This window comes from Diospyros lotus, chromosome 2 (genome assembly GCF_014633365.1).
Source record: "Diospyros lotus cultivar Yz01 chromosome 2, ASM1463336v1, whole genome shotgun sequence".
Taxonomy (NCBI): Eukaryota; Viridiplantae; Streptophyta; class Magnoliopsida; order Ericales; family Ebenaceae; genus Diospyros; species Diospyros lotus.
Window position 1 is genome coordinate 33,427,568 of NC_068339.1, and position 20,634 is coordinate 33,448,201.

A 20,634-nucleotide genomic window follows, 5' to 3' on the forward strand; every position below is an offset into this window, starting at 1 on the left:
GGAATGGTCCCCTAGAGGAAGAAAAGCCTATTTTAGGCAAGCCACCTTGTGTGGGACAACATGGGGTAAAGTTGTGCGAGAGAAAGTTCTTCGTTGTTCTTTATCGAGATGATGGCTCGACCGAGTGAATTGCAACATGCAAGATTTCTCTCCAAGAGAATGAGTCCCAAGGATGTTATTCGTTATGAAGTCTAAGAAAACTTCCTCTCCCCGAGAAAACTCTTCTAAGAGAATGAATTCTCCCATGATGATGACTTCTTCGAGAAAACTCCCCCCGGTATGCTACGACATTAGTGCTTTGTATTTTTTATATAACATATTTTATGTAAAATAAAAGATAGTTTTTATCCTTGTACATGAGTTTTTTTACTTATAATATTTTATAAGCAAAAATATTTTTTCAAATAATATGTTAAAATAAATTGTTTGAAAGTATATATTTTATATACAAATGCAAAACAAACAAATGCGTACATTTTGAAGGTAGGTTTTAAGTTTTATTCATTTTGTAAAATATAATAATCCAAACACTAATAAATAAGAGAAAAATAATTTAAAAACTTAAAGCAATTTCATCTGGAAGTTAAATTAAAAATAATAATTAAAAGCGAGCCTGCCTTCTGTCTTCTGCAATGGGGTGCATTGAGAATGAGGTGGTTTGTCTAAATAAAGCAAAAGCAAAACCGAAACCGAAATATAGTGCATTCGTCTTCTTCCTCAACCTCCTCTCTGTAATACCCACGAAATAATCAACACCATTGTTGTCACCATGAATGCTTTTCAACTCACAGTTCAAATTCCCCCATTTCCACACCCTATTTACCCACCCTCTCTCTCTCTTCTCCTATCTCCCCGATACCGAGAGAGAGAGAGAGATCAAGGCAAATCCTTTTCATCTCCGATGTCTTCTATCATTTGAAACTAGAGTCCAGAAAGATCGATTCTATGCTTTGTTCCTCTGTTTCACAATCATCACCTGCTCTGTTTCGCCATTATGGTATGAAACAGAGCGCTTCACAAAATCCCGGAAGCCTCGGACCCAATAATTGGATTCGATTCAATGCCTTTTCCTGTTCAGATTTGTTGTCATCTCAAATGGGTCTCTCTCATAATCTGGATTTTGTTCTTGAATCCTTCCCTCTCCGACCCGCGGACCTCCCTCGCCCACCTGATATGCGACGACACCCATCTCACGACTGACGCCAACTTCGTCGCCAATTTCGTGAGCGTGATGGAGCATCTCAACCTCTTGGTGATTCAACGGCAATGGGGGCTCTATTCGATTCAATCTCCGCCGCTACCTATCTTCGGATACGCCCAATGCCACAAGGACCTCTCTGAAGAAGACTGCCAGCTCTGTTTCACGGAGGCAAGAACGAAGCTCACTCGCTGCGTGCCATCCGCCAGCGGCCGCGTCTACCTGGAGGGCTGCTTTATCCGGTACGACGAATACGACTTCTTCCAGGAGACTGTCAACACGAGGTACGATTCCAGGTCGTGCAGCGCCTCCCTGAAACTGCTTAGCGACGGGGACATGAAGGCGCAGTTTTCGGAGAAGGTAGCGGAGGCGGTGGCGAACGCGACGGAGATGGCGACGTCGACGCGGCGGGGCGGGATGGGGGAGGCCGAGGTGATGACCAGCGTGCCGGCGGCTTATGCCCTTGGGCAATGCTGGAACACTTTGAATTCCACGGGCTGCCAAGCTTGCTTGGACAATGCGTGGAGCAAGGTGAAGAGGTGTCTGCCTGCCGGAGAAGGGAGAGCCTTCAATGCTGGCTGTTATTTGAGGTACTCTTATCTCGACTTCTTCGGCAACGGAGAGGACAATGATCAAAGTGGTAAGTAAGAATATCCAACCCATCGCCATCACTCATTCATCTCTGCTTCTGCATGTACAAATCAATGAAATTGGGTCTTGTGAATATGTTGGAATTTTGTCCCCAAAGTAGAATGAGCTTGCCTTTATGCTAGAACTAGTAAGTCAATGAAGATCAATGAATGTTGTTTTCATTTTCACTGTTTTTGAAACTCGCTAGAAAAACAGACACTTTGAAACAGAGAAACTTGGAAACTGTAATACATACTCATTTGTTTTTTGCGTATGTCATGTGTTGCAAAGCTAAGAGGGAACTTTGATACATAGTGGGACACGATTGACTTGAGTCTAACCAATTTCAGCTACTTGTTTCTAGCATTAGGAACGCGTAGAGCCTGCATTATTGGAGGGTCCGTACTAGGATTTAGCTCAGTCCTGGCTCTCTTCGGGGCAATTATAGGCTACTACATATTCTCCAAGAGGAGAGAAGGTACCCATTAATCACTGAAAATCAAGATTTTTCCTTCCTTACAATGTTTTTCAAATTGTACTTGCTCTAATGTAATGTGATTTTCCTACTCTACTTAGAGCGGAAGAAACATGATGAGGTTCCAGCTTTTGTAAACCAGTCTAACTTGCATTTCAAGTACCAAGTGCTTGAGCAAGCAACTGATCATTTCAGTTCCTCAAATAAACTCGGTCAAGGAGCCTCTGGCTCTGTATTCAGAGGTACTCTTCCTGATGGGAGCACAGTTGCTGTAAAAAGGTTGCTCTACAATACAAAGCACTGGGTGGATGACTTCTTCAATGAGGTGAATTCGATCAGCGGAGTTCAACACAAGAACCTTGTAAGACTTTTTGGTTGCAGCATCGAGGGTCCAGAAACCCTTCTTGTTTACGAATTTGTACCCAACAAAAGCCTCGATCGTATCTTGTTTGGTAAGGGATAGTTCATCTTCATTTTTCCACTCGGTTCTTTTGTGAATATGCTCAGCATCTTTTTCATGGCCACCGTTGCTTTTGTTTTGACTGCTTTCGACCTAAGGCAATGTTATCTTATCAGATTGTGTAGAATCTAAAACTATGTGCATCTCTTTCAATTAGAATTGGAGCAACACGATTTTCTATCCCCCTAGCTTTACGGCAACATCATGTATGATAACAACTGATTGAACTCTTGCGAATTAGTATTACTTCACAAACTGCTCTTAAGAACTGTATGTATTCAAATGATCATAAAACAAAATAAATAAGGGGATCATGCTTCCCTCTTGCCATTCATTCTTTATGCAAAACAGTTACTTGAAAAGTCTTGCCTAGCTACTAGTTTTGTTTTTTCCTTCAGCAAGACATGTTCTTCATGATACTCTCATCTTAGCCAAATTCACACTTAAGACTGCCAACTATCGCACTTGCTTATTGAGTTTCGCATCGTGATGATTACTTTGTTACTGTGAATAAAATAATGTGTGTATTATATCAAAAGTATATAATATAAGAGAATATATATATACAAGTATTTTAAGTTAATTACACTAATATTTCTTATTTATCTTATTTAACACTCCCGCTCAAGTTGGAGTATATATATTGAGCATGCCCAGTTTGATACAAATGTAATTCACATGAGAACCTCTAAGTAACTTGGTGAGTAAATAAGCCAACTGATCGCTAGAACCCATATATGTTGTAACTATGTTCCCAGATAACACCTTTTTCTCTAACAAAGTGGCAATCAATTTCAATATGCTTGATTTTCTTATGAAATACAAGACTAGAAACAATATGCATTGCAACTTGATTGTCACAAATCAATAGCATAGGCTTGACCTACGTAACTCCTAACTCTTCAATTAATTATTTCAACCACATTAGCTCACATGTTGTTATAGCCATTGCCCTATATTCAGCCTTTGTAATGGACCTGGTGACAACACTTTGTTTCTTACTTTTTCAAGAGACTAGGTTTCCACACACAAATACATAGTATCCAAATGTGGATTGTCTGTCACCAGGGGATCTCGCCTAATTAGCATCCGTATATCCCATAGTTCGGCAGTGTCCGTGATTCTAATACAATACACCCCAACTGGAGGCAGCCTTAATATGCCGAAGAATACGAATCACTGCATCCCAATGACTTTCACAAGGTGAATCCAAGATCTGACTCACCACACTCACAGTAAATGAAATATCAGGACGTGTGGCTATGAGGTAATTAAGTTTCCCAACTTGTCGACAGTAGTGCCCAGGATCAGAAAGAGACTCCCTTTGTCTTGGCAATAGTCTGATATTTGAATCCATAGGGGTATCTATTGGCTTACATCCAAGCAACCTTGTCTCCTCTAGCATATCCAAGGCATACTTCCTTTGAGAAATATAAATGCCTTACTTTAACCAAGCTACCTCAATGCCCAAAAAATATTTCAAGGAACCCAGATCCTTAGTTTGAAACTATTGGTGAAGATATGCCTTCAATTCAATGATACCAACTTCATCATCTCCTATAAGTACTATATCATCAACATATACCACTAGAAGAATGTGGCGGCTAGATTGAAAGCGATAAAAAACAAAATGATCAACTTCCCTACGAGTTAACCCAAACTCAAAAACAGCTAAGCTAAATCGACCAAACCAAGCTCGAGGAAACTGTTTTAAGCCGTATAAGGATTTTCAAAGGCGACACACTGTTAAGCCTCGGGTAGGAGGCTTGGGAAATTTTGGGAGAATCGATAATTTGAGAAAGAGAAAGAGGGGGAGAATTTGAATTAAGAAGATGGAAAGAAACAGAGAGAGAAATTAGAGAGGGAAAGATCCGAATGTATTCATTGATAGATCCCTTCCTCACATACAATGCCCATTTATAGGCTCGCCCAACTAGTTGTTATCACAACTGATTCCTACAAGTGGCTTAGGCGGAACTGCCTGCACATGCAATCTGTTATAGCCATTCTGTTATTACCATCTTAGCTATGCATCTCTAGTTTATTACACATAAGCCATTAGGCTTGTGATAGTCCCGGCCCCTTAAAATCTTCCTTGTCCCCAAGGAAGGTGAGTAGCTGAGCAGCGCGTGGAAATTGAGTCAACAGTTGGGGAAGGTATTCCCAAGTGGTAGACTCCGGGTGTCGGTTGGACCACTGAACCAGTACTTGGATGAGAGGTATGGGGCCCTGATGGACTACTCACCGGTCGATGATGGCTAATGGTTCCCCGTCACCGTCGGCCTCTTCAGCTGTAGGAGGTGGTTCGGAGCTCACAGTAGCGTTAAGCTCGATGAACTTCTTCAATAGGGAGACATGAAATACTGGGTGGCATTCCACGTGGGGAGGTAACTGCAATCGGTAGGCGACTTGACCCACCCGCTCCAAGATGAGAAATGGTCCAAAGTACTTAGGACTGAGTTTGGTGGGGGTGACCTGAGAAAAAGAGGGCTGTAGGAACCGTCAAACCTTTAAGAATACCCGATCGCCTACTTCAAAATTTCGGTCACTTCGTTTGCAGTGGGCAACTTGTTTCATCCTGTTGTTAGCGGTAGCCAACTCTTGCTTGAGGAGTGAGATCATCTCCTGCCGGTCTTGCAAATACTCAGCTGTGTTAGTTCGCACCCGATTGGTACCTGTCATGGCAGGCATTATAGGTGTCTGGTATCCAAATAGAGCCTCAAAGGGAGTCTTCTTGATAGTGTTATGGTAAGTTGTGTTATACCACCATTGAGATAAAGAGAGCCACTTACCCTAACTCTTAGGCCGAGCAAAACACATACATCGCAAATAAGATTCCAAGCACTGGTTGACCCTTTCGGTCTGCCCATCAGACTCTGGATGGTATGCTGATGACATATGTAAACTCACCCCTAAGGTCTTGAACAACTCCTGCCAGAAGTGGCTGGTAAATATTTTGTCTCGATCCGAGACGATGGATTTAGGTAGGCCATGCAGTTTGGCCACTGTATCAATGAACACTTAAGCAATCTCCTGGGCTGTGAAAGGGTGAGTGAGGCTAATGAAGTGAGCAAATTTGGTCAGCCGATCGACCACAACGAGAATCGCGTTTCGTCCCTCTGATTTGGGCAAGCCCTCGATGAAATCCATGGAGATCTCCTCCCATGCTCTGTCTAGTATAGCCAGTGGCTGTAACAATCCTGGATAAGCCACTTGTTCATGCTTGCATCATTGGCACGTCATGCAAGCTGCCACAAACTCTATAACTTCTTTCTTGAGGCCAGGCCAAAAGAACATATGTCGAACCTAGTAATAAGTAGCTCGAACCCCCGAGTGTCCCCCTAGTGGAGAGCTATGTAAAGCCTGTAAAATCTTAGCTCTTAGTTCCCTGTCATTGCCCATGACCAATCTGCCTTTGAACCTGATCAACCCATCGGACATAGAATATCCCTGCTCATTGGAGTGCTGCACGGCTAATTGGGTTTAGAGGGATTTGGTCCACTCAGACTTCTCATAGCTTCCAGTAACGTCTTTGACCCAATCAAGCACCACGGCGATGATTGCCTCACATTCCCCTGCTTCTGATCTTCGTCACAGAGTATCGGCCACAATGTTTTCCTTTCCCTGCTTATACTGTATCACATAATTCAGGCCCAACAATTTGGATATTCCCTTCCTTTGCAAATGCGTATGCAGCTTCTGTTGGAGGAGGTGTTTTAGGCTATCATGGTCAGTCCGTATTATGAAGGAGGCTCCATCCAAATAATGTCTCCACTTGTCGATAGCTATAATCATGGCTAACAATTCTTTCTCATACACACTTAGCCCTCGGTGTCGAGCAGCCAGTGCTTGACTGATGTAAGCGAGGGGTTTCCCTTCTTGTGTCAGCATTTCACCTACCCCGATGTCGCATGCATCAGTCTCCACCACAAAATCCTTAGAGAATCCGGTAGTGCCAGAACTGGGGCTTGTGTCATCACCTTTTTTAGGGTGTTGAAAGCTTGCTCAGCCTGGGGATTCCATCTGAAGTTGTCCTTCTTGAGTAATTCAGTCAATGGCTTACTGATCACTCCATAATTCTGTATAAATCTTCTATAATACCCTGTTAAGCCAAGAAATCCCCTCAACTCCCTTATTGTCAAAGGCTTGGGCCATTCCAACATTGCTGTAATTTAACTGGGGTCGGTGCTGACTCCTCGACCAGAAATGATATGCCCTAAATAATCCACCTCATTCTTTGCAAAGGAACACTTAGAGAGTTTAACAAACAATTAATTAACTTTCAGGATTTCAAATGTGGTTTGCAGGTGGGCTAGGTGTTATTTGAGGTTGGGGCTGTAAACTAAAATGTCATCAAAAAAGACTAAAATAAATTTCCGCAAGTATGGGGCAAAGAGGTGGTTCATAAGGGCCTGAAAAGTGGTTGGGGCATTGGTGAGCCCAAATGGTATCACCCAAAATTCATAGAGGCCTTGGTGTGTGCGGAAGGCTGTTTTATGGATGTCGGCAGGGTTCATTCTGATTTGATGATACCCTGCCCTCAGGTCTAGTTTCGTGAAGATGACAGCACCATTTAGCTCGTCTAATAGGTCTTCTATCAAAGGGATGGGGAATTTATTTTTTACGGTGAGGTTGTTAAACTGCCTATAGTCGATGCAAAAACGCCAAGTACCATCCTTCTTTTTGACGAGAATAATGGATGAGGCGAAAGGGCTTTGACTCGGTTGGATAATGGCCGTTTAGAGCATATTTTTGACCTGTTTTTCAATCTCAGGCTTCTGATAAGGGGGATAACGATAGGCTCGAACGTTTACTGGCTCAGAATTGGGTTTCAAAGGTATAGTATGATTAAACATGCGGTTTGGAGGTAGGGTGCATGGTTCCACAAATAATTCCTGAAATTTCATAAGCAATGGACCTAATTCAGTAGGAAATGTTACCTTTGCAAAGAGGTTGGAAGTGGGAGGGCTCTCCTGCTCATCTTTTCCTATCGTTTGAATGGAAAATAGCTGGGATATTTTCCCTTTTCCTTTCATTAGCAACTTCTGTAATTTTTTTCCTGTGATCATCTTGCATTCCCCTACCTCAAGGCACCCTTTTAATGTCAACTTCTGGCCTTTAAAATCCAGTGTGACTTCCAATTTATTGAAGTCGAAAGTCAGAGGACTTACTGTCCTCATCCAATCCACCCCAAGGACGAGGTCACAGCCTCCTAGTTCCAGAATTCTTAAATCTGTAGAGAACTCTTCCCCTTGCATCAGCCATTTAAACCCTACACTCTTATGGTTGCTATACATTTTATTATCGTTAGCTACTGTTACAGACAAGGGAGAAGTATTTACCAAGGCACACCCTAGTTCCACGGCAGTTGCTTCATTGAGGAAGTTGTGGGTGCTGCCACTATCAATAAACACCATCATTCTTCTCTTGCCCACTTTCCCTTCAACCTTAATGATTTGCCCTGCATGCTCCCCTTTCAGTGCATGAAATGAAATTTCCCCTCCTTCACCGACAGGATCACCTTGAGGAACTTCCACCTCTATTTCTTCAAGGTCTTCTTGCTCCTTCTCTAATATTTGCTCCTCACCACCCTCCATGTTTAGTAGCTACCTTCTACATTGGTGGCCAGGACTATCAGGATCTCCACATCTAAAACAGAGCCGCAACTGTCTACTCTGTTCCATAGTGGGATTTCTGATCGCCACGGCTTGCTGACTTCCTCTTGGTGGACCCGTACCTCCTGTCGTCCCTATCTCCCGCGCATGACCACTAGGAGGTAGACTGATTAACGGTCCTGTTCGAGAGGAGGCCCTATTCCTTTTGTAGATAGCTTCCAACGTTAATTCTTGTAATCGGGCCTTTTCTGCTGCTTATCTAACCATGAGTGGCATTATCATCTTTACCATGGATCTCAACTCATCCTTGAGCCCATTGATAAAGCTGGACACAAAATATTGCTCAGTAAGTGATGGTTAGGAGTTCCACATTAGAGCTCCTAGCTCCTCGAATTTCTCTAAATACTCTGTTACCGTCCCTTCTTGCCGAAGTTTGTTGAATTCTTCTATCACATCTGCCAAATTTTTCTCTCCAAAACGCCTACATAGTTCTTCGACAAAATCGATCCATCTCACCCCAATTCCCTGGTACCTATACCATCCTTGAAACCAGCAATTAGCTGAATCATTAAGATAGGCTGTGGCCAATGTAATTCGCTAAGTCTCAGCCACATTATAATACTGGAAGAAACGTTCACACCGGCGCACCCACCATCTTGGCCTTGTCCCATCAAATAATGGTATCTCTAGCCTTGGCATTGGCGTGTGAGTACCAGGTTGTAATTGAAATTCCCTTACCTGAGGATTTGTGTCAACTCCTTGCACCCCTTCCAACTCCGCTTCTCCTGTAGGTCTCGGAAGTATTCCAGATCCGTTCGGATTTGGATCAGCTCCAGATCGCGGGGGAAATTCCGTTGGTAAACGGAATTGTGGTAAGGATGATAGCATATTAAACATGCTATTGATCCTTTGACCAAACTGATCCATCATTTCTCTATGCCTTTCCAGCTCGCGGTGCATATCCTCGCGAGAAGTTGCCAGTTCCTCTCACATTCCTTCTCGCATTGCAGCCACATCTTCCCTACTTTGGGTGATAGCCTCGTGTGTCTGCGTCATTCCGAACTCCAGTGCTTCCATTCTGGTTTCCAATTGTTTAAGTCTCATTCCTTCCGCCACCGTCTTCTTCGCACTTCCTTCCAAAAACACTGCCGAGGCCGCTAGCTCTGATACCAATTGTTAAGCCTTGGGTAGGAGGCTTGGGTAATTCTAGGAGAATCAGTAATTTGAGAAAGAGAAAGAGAGGGAGAATTTGAATTAAGAAGAGGGAAAGAAACATAGAGAGAAATTAGAGAGGGAAAGATCCGAATGTATTCATTAATAGATCCCTTCCTCACATACAATGCCCATTTATAGGCTCGCCCAACTGGTTGTTATCACAACTGATTCCTGCAAGTGGCTTAGGCGAAACCGCTTGCACATGCAATCTGTTATAGCCATTCTGTTATTACCATCTTAGCTATGCATCTCTAGTTTATTACACATAAGCCATTAGGCTTGTGACACACACCAATCCAGACTCCCCCTAAGCAACAAAGCTAGGAGATTGCTCCATATACACCCCTTCTTGTAAATTGCCATGAAGAAAAGCATTTTTTATGTCTAGTTGATGAAAAGGCCAATGAAACATAGTGGCAAGGGACCAAAAAAATGCGAACAGATGAGATCTTAGCAATAGGAGAAAATGTATCGCCATAATTAAGCCCAAAAATCTGAGTATATCCTTTGGCAACAAGGCAAGCCTTAAGGCGATCAATCTGACCATCATGACCAACTTTAACAGTGTAAATCCAGTGACAACCAATAACAAACTTACCATTGAGAAAAGGTACCAAGTCTCAAGTCCTAGTGGAATGTAAGGCAATCATTTCTTCAACCACAACAACCCAACACCTCGGATGGAAAAGAGTTTCGGGAACAAATTTAAGAAGAGGAACGTAAGATAAAGAAAAAACAAAAGCAGAATATCCAAAGGACAAAGAATTATAACTAACAAAATTTGAAATGGGATAGAGAGTGGTGCAATGACGAGTACCTTTATGAAAAGCAATAGGTGAGTCAAGATCAAAAACCAAGGGTGATAGACTAGAGGAGGAAGAATGAGCAGGCACAAGGGATGAGTCAATGGATGGCTCCCTCGAACTAGCGACGATAAACGCTATTGGTTGAGCCACAGGTCGAGGACGTCGCTAATGTTGTTTCTTAATATCAGTATCAAAGGGCATTAACTCGTTAAAATCAACAACAGAAGCTTGGAGCTTACCCAAATGGGTTGTCATATCTAAATCATCCTATTGTAGATTGAACAAAGCACCAATCACATCATAAATACGAGTGATGTTACTCATATAAAGCTCACGAGCTCAACTCCATAGAGCACTACACTCACGAAAAGGTCAAAATATAAGCATCAAAGTCGGCTCAATAGTCTACCACAACAAATTGAGTAAGTGTGCATCCACCTATCGCCAAGGAGGTTGATTTCCCTCGAGAATGGTTGAAATGATCTTTGATAAATGATCCTCAAGGTCATGTCCAAGAAACCAAATTTCAATCACGGATGACCAAGAAGAATAATTTTATTCATTCAATTTCTCCATGTTAATAATTTGTGTGCCCAAAAAATGGGGAATAATTACAATTGTGGATGTGGTGGAAAGGCTTGTGGATAAAGAGTGTGCCGTAAATGAAGACATGATACGAAAATAACATCCTGTTGTTCTTGCTGACTAGATCTGGAGCAGGTCGAATTTGGTCCAAATTTAGGCAAGGTCTAGGTGAGAAGCTTGAAGATCTGGGCAGCAAGCTTGCCTGCTGCTTCAATGACTGAAAACTTGAAGCTCTGGGCTAACAAAGGCGGCGAAGGCCGCAAACGGCGGAGGCAGCTGTCAAATTTGTCCGATCTGGAGTGGGTCACAGACTAGGCAGGTCAGGTCAAACCAGATCTAGGCGAGATCTGGGTTTGCTGAAACAGTGACCTTCTGCAATGGAGGAAATCCAAACGGCGACGGTGGCTAAACGGCAGACAAAGACGATGGTGGCGACTTTGTGGGAGTTGTTAGGCAAGGCGGCCTTAGAAGGCAAGGCGACCAACGATGAAGGCAAGGCGGCTGGAGAAGATGATGGCATGTGGGGAGGCCAACAGTCAGTCTGCAACGTAGCAAGTAGAAAGCCAATGGTCGCGAGCAATGGTGGAGAGGGCAACGGCTAACGACGGCGGCGACTAGGCAGTGTCGATTGAATAAGACAACGATGAGGACAGTCAGCTGGAGAAGTAGACATGTGGCGCCGACAATTTCAGATCTGACTGAGGCTTTTCTTCTTCCATTGCAGGCGGTCAGAGAAGACGAACGGTCGCGTTAAATAGAGGTTGTGATGTCGATCGAAGGTCGCAACGACGGCAACAACAGTAGCAACAGCTGGATCTAGGGTTGGGGTTTGTCTAATGGGTCTGATACCATGTGAATAAAATAATGTGTGTATTATATCAAAAGTGTATAATACAAAAAAATATATGAATAATGCTACTTTGCCCGAATTGGTTGACGTACAGGATGACTAAAGGCATTAAAAGACAAAAATATCTTCACCTTAAAACTGTTGCTTCACCTCAAAATACATGTCTGTTATGAACAAACAGAGATAGCAAATCTCCACACACACAGTCAAAATCAAGCACTGATGATATCAATGAAACTGACCGAGAGTCTAAAGACAACACAGATGATAATAAAATCATAAACGAAACAGGAGGCACACGATTTATAATGGTTCACCCCAAATAGGGGCTACGTCCACTTGAGCTCCGGTGAGAAGAGCTCACTCCACTATATATATTCAATCTGATTACAGCAAAATCGAAACCAAAAAACAACCCTGGTTTTCTATACAAAGATGCTCAAAATCACTAACAGATTAAGAGCTTACCTTAGATCAAAAATAAAACTAGAGAACCCAAAAGGAAGACAAACTGTACAACATTTACAGAGAGAGAAAGAAAGTAAAACCCTAAAGAATGACAACTCTCTCGGCCAACCCCTAATTTCTTTCGTCTTCCACTCTCCGCCAATTGACAATCCTGAGACGAAATAAATAATGCATCTAAATGGCTGGGATTACACAAAATAAAGCAACAGCAACGGCCTGGATGAGATCGTGCAAGAGGAATCAGCTGCAGGCTATGAGACAAAAAGAAAGCCAAATACAAGAGGCTTGGGTTGGCCCAAAGGTGGCTGCCAATTGGCCTTCCAGTGGGCGCCCAAAGGAGCAGCCCACGGTTGCCAAATGGCCCCCAACCTTTTGGGCCTCATTTGAAGTTTCACATAATATATAACAAACTCCACTTTGAAACATCAAATGACTAAGTAATCAGATATGAAATATAAATGCAGTATGCTACAATTCTCACCTTCACTGCTCTAAATGACTAAAATAATTTAGCCATCATCAATATGCAACAAATTCAAGCAATGCTTGAATTTAGTTGCATTCAATACCTTGGTGCCCATGTCCGCAGGATTGTTGGCTGTAGAAACTTTCTAGATGCCCACAGTTCCGTTGGCTATCATTTCCCTTACATAATGATACTTCACATCTATGTGTTTTGTTCAATCATGATACATTGGATTTTTGGACAGGTGGATGGCACTTTGGCTATCTGAGAAAACCACCACTTTGCTTTGAAGCAAGTGGATTTCCTTGAGAATACCTTGGAGCCATATGGCTTGAAGGCATCTGTTATAGCCACATACTTTGCCTCAGTAGAGGACAAAGCTATAAGTGGCTGCAACTGAGACTTCCAACTAATGCAGTTTCCACCCAAGGTAAAATAGTAGGCAGTGGTGGATTTTCTGGAGTCTTTATCCCCTGCAAAATCATAGTCAACATACCCAACAAGATCAAGTGTATCAAATATTTTCTTAAAATTTAAACCAATGCATACAGTACCATTTATGTACCTAAGCAAATGTTTTAACGCATCCCAATGAATTTTCCCAGGGTTTGACATATACCGACTAAGTAATGAAATTGAATATGCAAGGTCTGGGCTGATACTTATCGTTGAATACATAATTGTTCCAATTACATTTGCATAAGGGACATTTTCCATTTCTATTATTTCAGAATTGGATGTGGGACACTGTAATTTAGATAGAATAAAGTGTCCAGCCAATGGAACTATAACAGTTTTACAGTTTTGCATTCCAAATTTATGAACAGTTTTTACCAAATAATCATGCTGATGTATTTTAAGTCTATTGTTGCTTCTATTTTTTGCAATTTTCATTCCTAATATTTTCTTAGCAGGGCCTAAGTCTTTCATATCAAAGGCTGTATTTAACATAGATTTTAACTTTTTAATCTTTGACTTAGACTTGCTAATAAGTAGGATATCATCTACATACAGCAGTAGATAAACAGGAATATCAGTGAGTATAAAATAGAAGCAATTATCATACTGACTTCTAACAAAACCAGCCCCTAGAACAAAATTATCAAATTTTTTGTACCATTGTCTTGGGGCCTGTTTTAAGCCATACAAAAATTTTTTCAACAAACAGACATGATCAGATTTTTCAGACACAACATAACCATTAGGCTGAACCATGTAAATGTGTTCATCAAGGTCTCCATGCAAAAATGCAGTTTTAACATCTAACTGCAAGTTCTAAATCAAATTGAACTACAACTGCAAGCATCATGCGGATTGTCTTAAATTTAACCACAAGAGAGAAAATTTCAGTATAATCTATCCCTTCCCTTTGTGTAAACCCCTTAACTACTAGTCTTGCTTTATATCTAATAGGGTCATTAGAAGACATACCTTCTTTTAATTTGAACAGCCACTTACATTGGATCAGCTTCTGATTTTCTGGACGAGGGACAAGAACCCAAGTTCTATTGGCCATGAGGGAGGCCATTTCTTCATCCATGGCTTGCTGTCATTTTTTACTTTCCTTTGGGCTAACAGCCTCCTCATAAGAGGAAGGCTCACTGCTCCTCATTTCAACTCTTGCCACTAAGGCACAAAATACTAAATCTGAAAAAGCATACCTAGCAGGTGGTCTTACAGACCTCCTACTTCTATCTCGGGCAAGCTGGTAGTCACCAAGATCATGTTGAGGGGAGTCATGATGCTCCACCTCAATCTCAATTTCATCATTTTGTTCCTCATGATCAGATTCATGATCAAAGGTCTGGTCTAAGTTTGATATAGGTGAGGGATCACCTTCTGGTTGAGGTTCTGGTATAACTAGAGCACTCTGAGGGTTATCATTTATAGCTGGGTGCTCCTCTTCTATTTGGGCTCCTCCTAAGCTGATAAAATTATATGTGTTACTATGTTGGTTTGATTCTTCAGTATTAGATAATTTGCAAGGGAAGACTGCTTCATTAAATATAACATCTCGGCTGATGATAATTTTTACACCCTTAGATTGTCTTTCCCATAGCCTATATCCCTTAGTTCCTTCCTGATACCCAACAAAAACACACTTTGTGGATCTTGGTTCCAGTTTACCTTCTGACTGGTGAGCATAGGCTTCACAGCCAAAAGTTCTTAAGTAGTTGAAGTTTAATTTCCTTCCAGTTCACTTTTCTTCAGGGCATTTAAAATTAAGAGCAGTAGAGGGACTCCTATTTACTAGGTGTGAAGCTGTTGCTAAGGCCTCTCCCCAAAAGGATTTAGGCAAACCAGATGTGAACAAAAGGCACCTCACTTTTTCAAGGAGGGTTTAGTTCATCCTTTCAGCCACCCCACTTTGTTAGGGTGTGTTCCGAACAGTCTTATGCCTAATTATTCCTTGGGAGTTGCAATATTCATCAAACTCTTTATTACAGAATTCTAACCCATTGTCTGTTCTAAGAGTTTTGATTTTCCTATCAGCTTGGTTTTCTATTAAGATCTTCCATGTTTTGAACTTCTCTAATGTTTGATCTTTAGTTTTTAACAGAAAAACCCACACCTTCCTAGTAAAATCATCAATGATAGAAAGAAAATACCTGTTGCCGCCATGGGTGAGGACCTGGGAAGGTCCCCAGAGATCTGCGTGTAAGTACTCAAGGCATGCCTTCGCCAAGTGAGTTCCCTTATGGAAACTCATCATGTGTTGCTTGCCTAGCACACATGGTTCACAAAAAACGAGGGTCTCAGCAGACACTAGTCCAAGGTATCCTTGGTTTGACAATGCCTACAAACCTTTCAGGCTCATGTGACCAAGCCTCAAGTGCCATAGTTCTATCTTATTAGTGTTAACATAGCATGTAGAGTTTGATATAACAGAGGAGTGAAAGCAACCATTTAAAACATATAAGCCATTTCTCTTTGAACCAGTTAGGATTAACTCTTCTCCTTTAAAAACATTCATAGAACCATTTTCAGCTATGTATGAGAATCCTAACTCATCAAGAGTACCGAGAGAAATTAAATTTCTTTTAAGGCCTGGTACATATCGTATATCAATGAGTGTTCTTACTTTGTTGTCATGCAACTTAAGAGTTATGTCACCTTTACCCTAAACACTACATGAATGGTTGTTTCTCATATATACTATTCCACTTTCTCTGTTATTGAAGTTGTGAAACCAGTTAATATTAGGGCACATATGAAAAGAACAGCCAGAGTCCATAATCCATTCAATTTTAACAGAGTTAACAGATACATTAAGCACCTTAGCTAAACAATTTGAACTACTAGCTGCTATTGTTACATTGCCCCCTTGCTTTTGTTTTTTAAAAAAATCATAACAGTATTTCTTTATATGTCCCTCTTTCCCATAGTGGTAACACTTCCATTTTTGTTTTGTTTTTGTTTTTGTTTTCCCTTCTTATCTTTTTTTTTTCCCTTCTGCCCTGACCCATTAAGTTGTTCAGTATTCACAGTATAATTTCTTTTATCAGCATTTCCTTTTATAAACAAATTGTTGCCCATTTTCTTAGATGTGCTAAGTTCTAGTTCTCTAGCCTTTATACCAGAAATAACAAGTTCCATACTAGGGACTATACTAGTATAACGTAAAGCATGCTTCACTACATCATAATCATCAGGTAGAGAGTTTAACAAAATCATGGCTTCACTAGTATCACCTAAAGCCTGATCAGTACCTCTTAGTAACAAAGTAAGTTTAGTAAATTCATCTATGTTTTCATCCATAGATTTAGAGGTATTCATCTTAAAGTTAAACAACATACCTTTTAAATAAACCAAATTTGGAGTAGACATAACAAAATATAGAGATTCTAATCTATTCCAAAGATCAAGGGGTAGAGATATACCGTCAACCTTATGGATTACAGAATCACCAAAATGAAGAAATATCAGATTAAACACCTCTTCTCTGATTTCATCAATTCGAGACACCTGCTCAAATGACCATTTTCGGTCATCTGGCTCGAGTGCTATAAGCACTTTGTGATTAGAGAGAAAAACCCTCATCTTCTTTTTCCAACTTCCGAAAACCCCCTTTCCATCGAATGTACCGATTTCAAATCGGGTTGTTGTCATTTTCGTGTTGCACGAAAAATACCCAAAAATAAACCCTAGATTACTGACTGAGACCTGTATAGCAAACTCCCGCTGATAGAGTCTCTTTAGAAAACCCTGGGATTTTTAAAAACAACACTGACACAGACAAAAGAAATGAAACCCTAGATTTCGAGAAAAAGAATCGAACACGATTTTGACCCAAAAACTTTGGATACGTAAACCAGAGGCTCTGATACCACTGTTACGAACAAACAGAGATAGCAAATCTCCACACACACAGTCAAAATCAAGCACTGATGATATCAATAAAACTAACCGAGAGTCTAAAAACAACACAGATGATAATAAAATCATAAACGAAACAAGAGGCACACGATTTATAGTGGTTCACCCCAAACAGGGGCTAAGTCTACTTGAGCTCCGGTGAGAAGAGCTCACTCCACTATATATATTCAATCTGATTACAGCAAAATCGAAACCAAAAAACAACCTTGGTTTTCTATACAAAGATGCTCAGAATCACTAACAGATTAAGAGCTTACCTTAGATTAAAAATTAAACTAGAGAACCCAAGAGGAAGACGAACTGTACAACATTTACAGAGAGAGAGAGAGAGAGAAAGTAAAACCCTAAAGAATGACAACTCTCTCGGCCAACCCCTAATTTCTTTCGTCTTCCACTCTCCGCCAATTGACAATCCCGAGACGAAATAAATAATGCATCTGAATGGCTGGGATTACACAAAATAAAGCAGCAACAACGGCCTGGATGAGATCGTGCAAGAGGAATCAGCTGCAGGCTATGAGACAAAAGAAAGCCAAATACAAGAGGCTTGGGCTGGCCCAAAGGTGGCTGCCAATTGGCCTTCCAGTGGGCGCCCAAAGGAGCAGCCCACGGTTGCCAAATGGCCCCCCAACCTTTTGGGCCTCATTTGAAGTTTCACACTATATATAACAAGTCCAAATAAAAGTCGAGCGGATCTCAAAATCAAAGTCCGCCCGAACTGAACGGGCCGCCCACCTAGTAGTGGGCGGGCTGCTGGGCAGATGAAGTCCGCCCATGCGGGCGGACTTCATTCAATTTAATTATATTTTATAATTATAATTATACTATATTACTTCATTCAATTGAAGTCCGCAGGTGGCGAACTTCAATTTAATTATATTTTATATTATAATTTTAATTTAAGTTAATTTTTATATTATAATTTTAATTATTTTTTTATTTTAAATTTAATAGCAGTGTGCTAGGCGGATTTCATCTTAGATGAAGTCCACCGAACCTTGGTCGAGCGGGTTTCATTCTGTTTGATTATTCCGTGCGTCAACCATTTGGGCACTGTAACACGACTCAAAATATATATATAAATATTTTAAATTAATTACACTAATACCCCTTATTTATAATAACTGTTATTAATACTAAACATGTCATAATGCACCATGGTTGGAAAAAACAAATGAAGGAACTGGTCAGATATCTCTACAAATCTAAAAACTCATGCGAAGAATCCTGAGATATGCACTTTCTCAACTCTGTCTCCTAGTGGTAACAACTCTGTTGTTCCATGCAGATAGGAATTCACGTCAACCTCTCAGCTGGGAGCAGCGTTTCAAGATTATATTGGGAATAGCTGAAGGGCTTGCATTTCTCCATGGAGGCTCTCAAGTGAAAATTATCCACAGAGACATCAAAAGCAGCAACATTCTCCTTGATGACAATCTTACTCCGAAGATAGCCGATTTTGGGCTTGCTCGATGTGCTGCTGGTGATAGATCCCATCTTAGCACTGGAATTGCAGGCACACTGTAAGAAAATGTTGATTGCAGTTACTATTTATATTTTACTTTCATTTGATTCTTTGTCCCATATTATTGTCTTATGTTCTTATGATGAATCTGAAAATAGTAAATAACTAACCCTTTCAGCCACATATCCAGATTTCTGAATCAAGGGACAATGTGGTTCATCACTTGTCACTTCATAATTATCCAATACACAATCGAGTAACTTCTCCCTTGTCCAATAATTTTGACTTAGGGGGTATATGGCTCCTGAATATCTTCTTCGAGGACAACTAACAGACAAAGCAGATGTTTACGCTTTCGGTGTGCTGGCACTTGAGATTGCATGCGGCAAAAAGAACAATACTTTTACCGATGATTCAGGGTCAGTTTTACAAAATGTAAGATTCATAGTCTTCTGTGTCGAATTTTACAGATATTTCCTCTTGAAACTGATACTACCTTTATCCTTTTCTTTTTCTTGAAACCTCAAAATCCACATTGCCGTTACTGGTCTAGTAAAGAAACTTGCCAGATAAACATTATTTGATTCAATCCTATTTTAACATGAATTATTAGACCTTGGGGCCACTTTCCTTTCAATCCTATTATAAAATGAAAGGGAGAAGAAAGGAAACAATAATGAGCAACCTAGTGCAAAAGGCTACCCGCTTTGTGAGGGCGGGGCAAAGAGACTGTTTTCATAACTTGAACCCATGACTTTCCAGAAAGAAAGTAGCTGCCACACTGGTTGACTAACCAGCACTAATTAATTCATTGTGCATTTGATGGTGTCAATCTCTGGAATAAGGTTCATAATTCAGTGTTGTGCTGAAATGTAAAAATATTCATGTTTTGTGACACATTGACGTCTCTCAATAACAGGTCTGGGAGAATTACAAGGGGGGTACCATCGACCAAGTTGTTGATTGTAGCTCAAGGCCCAAAGATTTTGAAGGCAAAGAAGCTCCAGATGTGCTTCAGATTGGACTCGTATGCACGCAAGCCTCAGCTGCATTAAGACCGTCAATGTCCGAAGTGGTTGAGATGTTAACCTCGAAAGGAAGAGCCATACCCTCACCCGAACAACCTCCGTTCCTCAATGCGAGCGTGTTAGCCCCAACTGACACTGACAGCTCGTCTGCCATGACTAGCAGTGCTACATCAAATATGCACACGACAATCAATTTCTAGCATTCAAGAACTGGATGATGAATCTTCAAATGGTTCTGACATGCGCGCTAACATAAGTAGATTCTACTCAAAATGATGCGTACACATACTGGAAAATTCAGTGTATGGATTAAAGAATGGTTCTTTAAGGTTTCTATGGGATCAGAGGCTCACAGGGGCGCTGGACAGACAAGAGGCACTCTTGCCGGAGTAGTGTATATCTAGTGTATTTCTTTCTCTTGTTTCGGGGCGATATTTAACTCTTTTATCCTTCTTTTTCCCCTTATACTAGTCAGTTTAATTACTAGATATCCAACTGACTTGACTGCCTGTGGCTGTGGCCTAGAAATTTTATTCATTGCTTGCTGAAAATGGCATTAGCTCCAACGGAAATTCATGCGTTGCGTGGCATCAATTAGATGAAAGGAACAAAAGAAGATTTACCCAGCGCGCGCGTATCTGTGTTTTCCTTGATGGATTGTTTAGCTAGCTAGTTGCCTATTTTCCTGAGTTGTATGCTAGTGATGTTGCTTCTGGCAATGAATGCACACGTTTCCGATTCCTTTTGTTGGGGGGGGGGGGGGAGGAAATTTTTGCTATTTTTTGAGTTTGTGTCGAAAAATGCCAAATTCAAACGGGCCTTGAATGGTTTCACGTTATATGTTTTACGAATCTATTGAGGAGGAGAAGAGTTTATTATACAACCCACAATAATATAAGACATTAAATATGGATATGTCTAGTGGGAGTTTGAGCCACAAAGAATGCTAATAAAGTGACAATGGGTCTTTTCTATCCTTAGAGAACGTTTGTTAAA

General features: G+C 41.0%; 1 protein-coding gene across 1 annotated transcript; it reads left to right on the forward strand.

Annotated features, from left to right (window-relative positions):
* Window positions 1-1,060: 1,060 nt before the first annotated feature.
* Window positions 1,061-20,363, forward strand: LOC127794778 (cysteine-rich receptor-like protein kinase 42). The gene is made up of 6 exons (XM_052326026.1): window positions 1,061-1,838; window positions 2,193-2,306; window positions 2,405-2,755; window positions 18,434-18,668; window positions 18,901-19,045; window positions 19,530-20,363. Exons 1-6 carry the CDS (start codon window positions 1,061-1,063, stop codon window positions 19,836-19,838), a joined length of 1,932 nt encoding a protein of 643 aa, XP_052181986.1. The 3' UTR covers window positions 19,839-20,363.
* The last annotated feature ends 271 nt before the right edge of the window (window positions 20,364-20,634 follow it).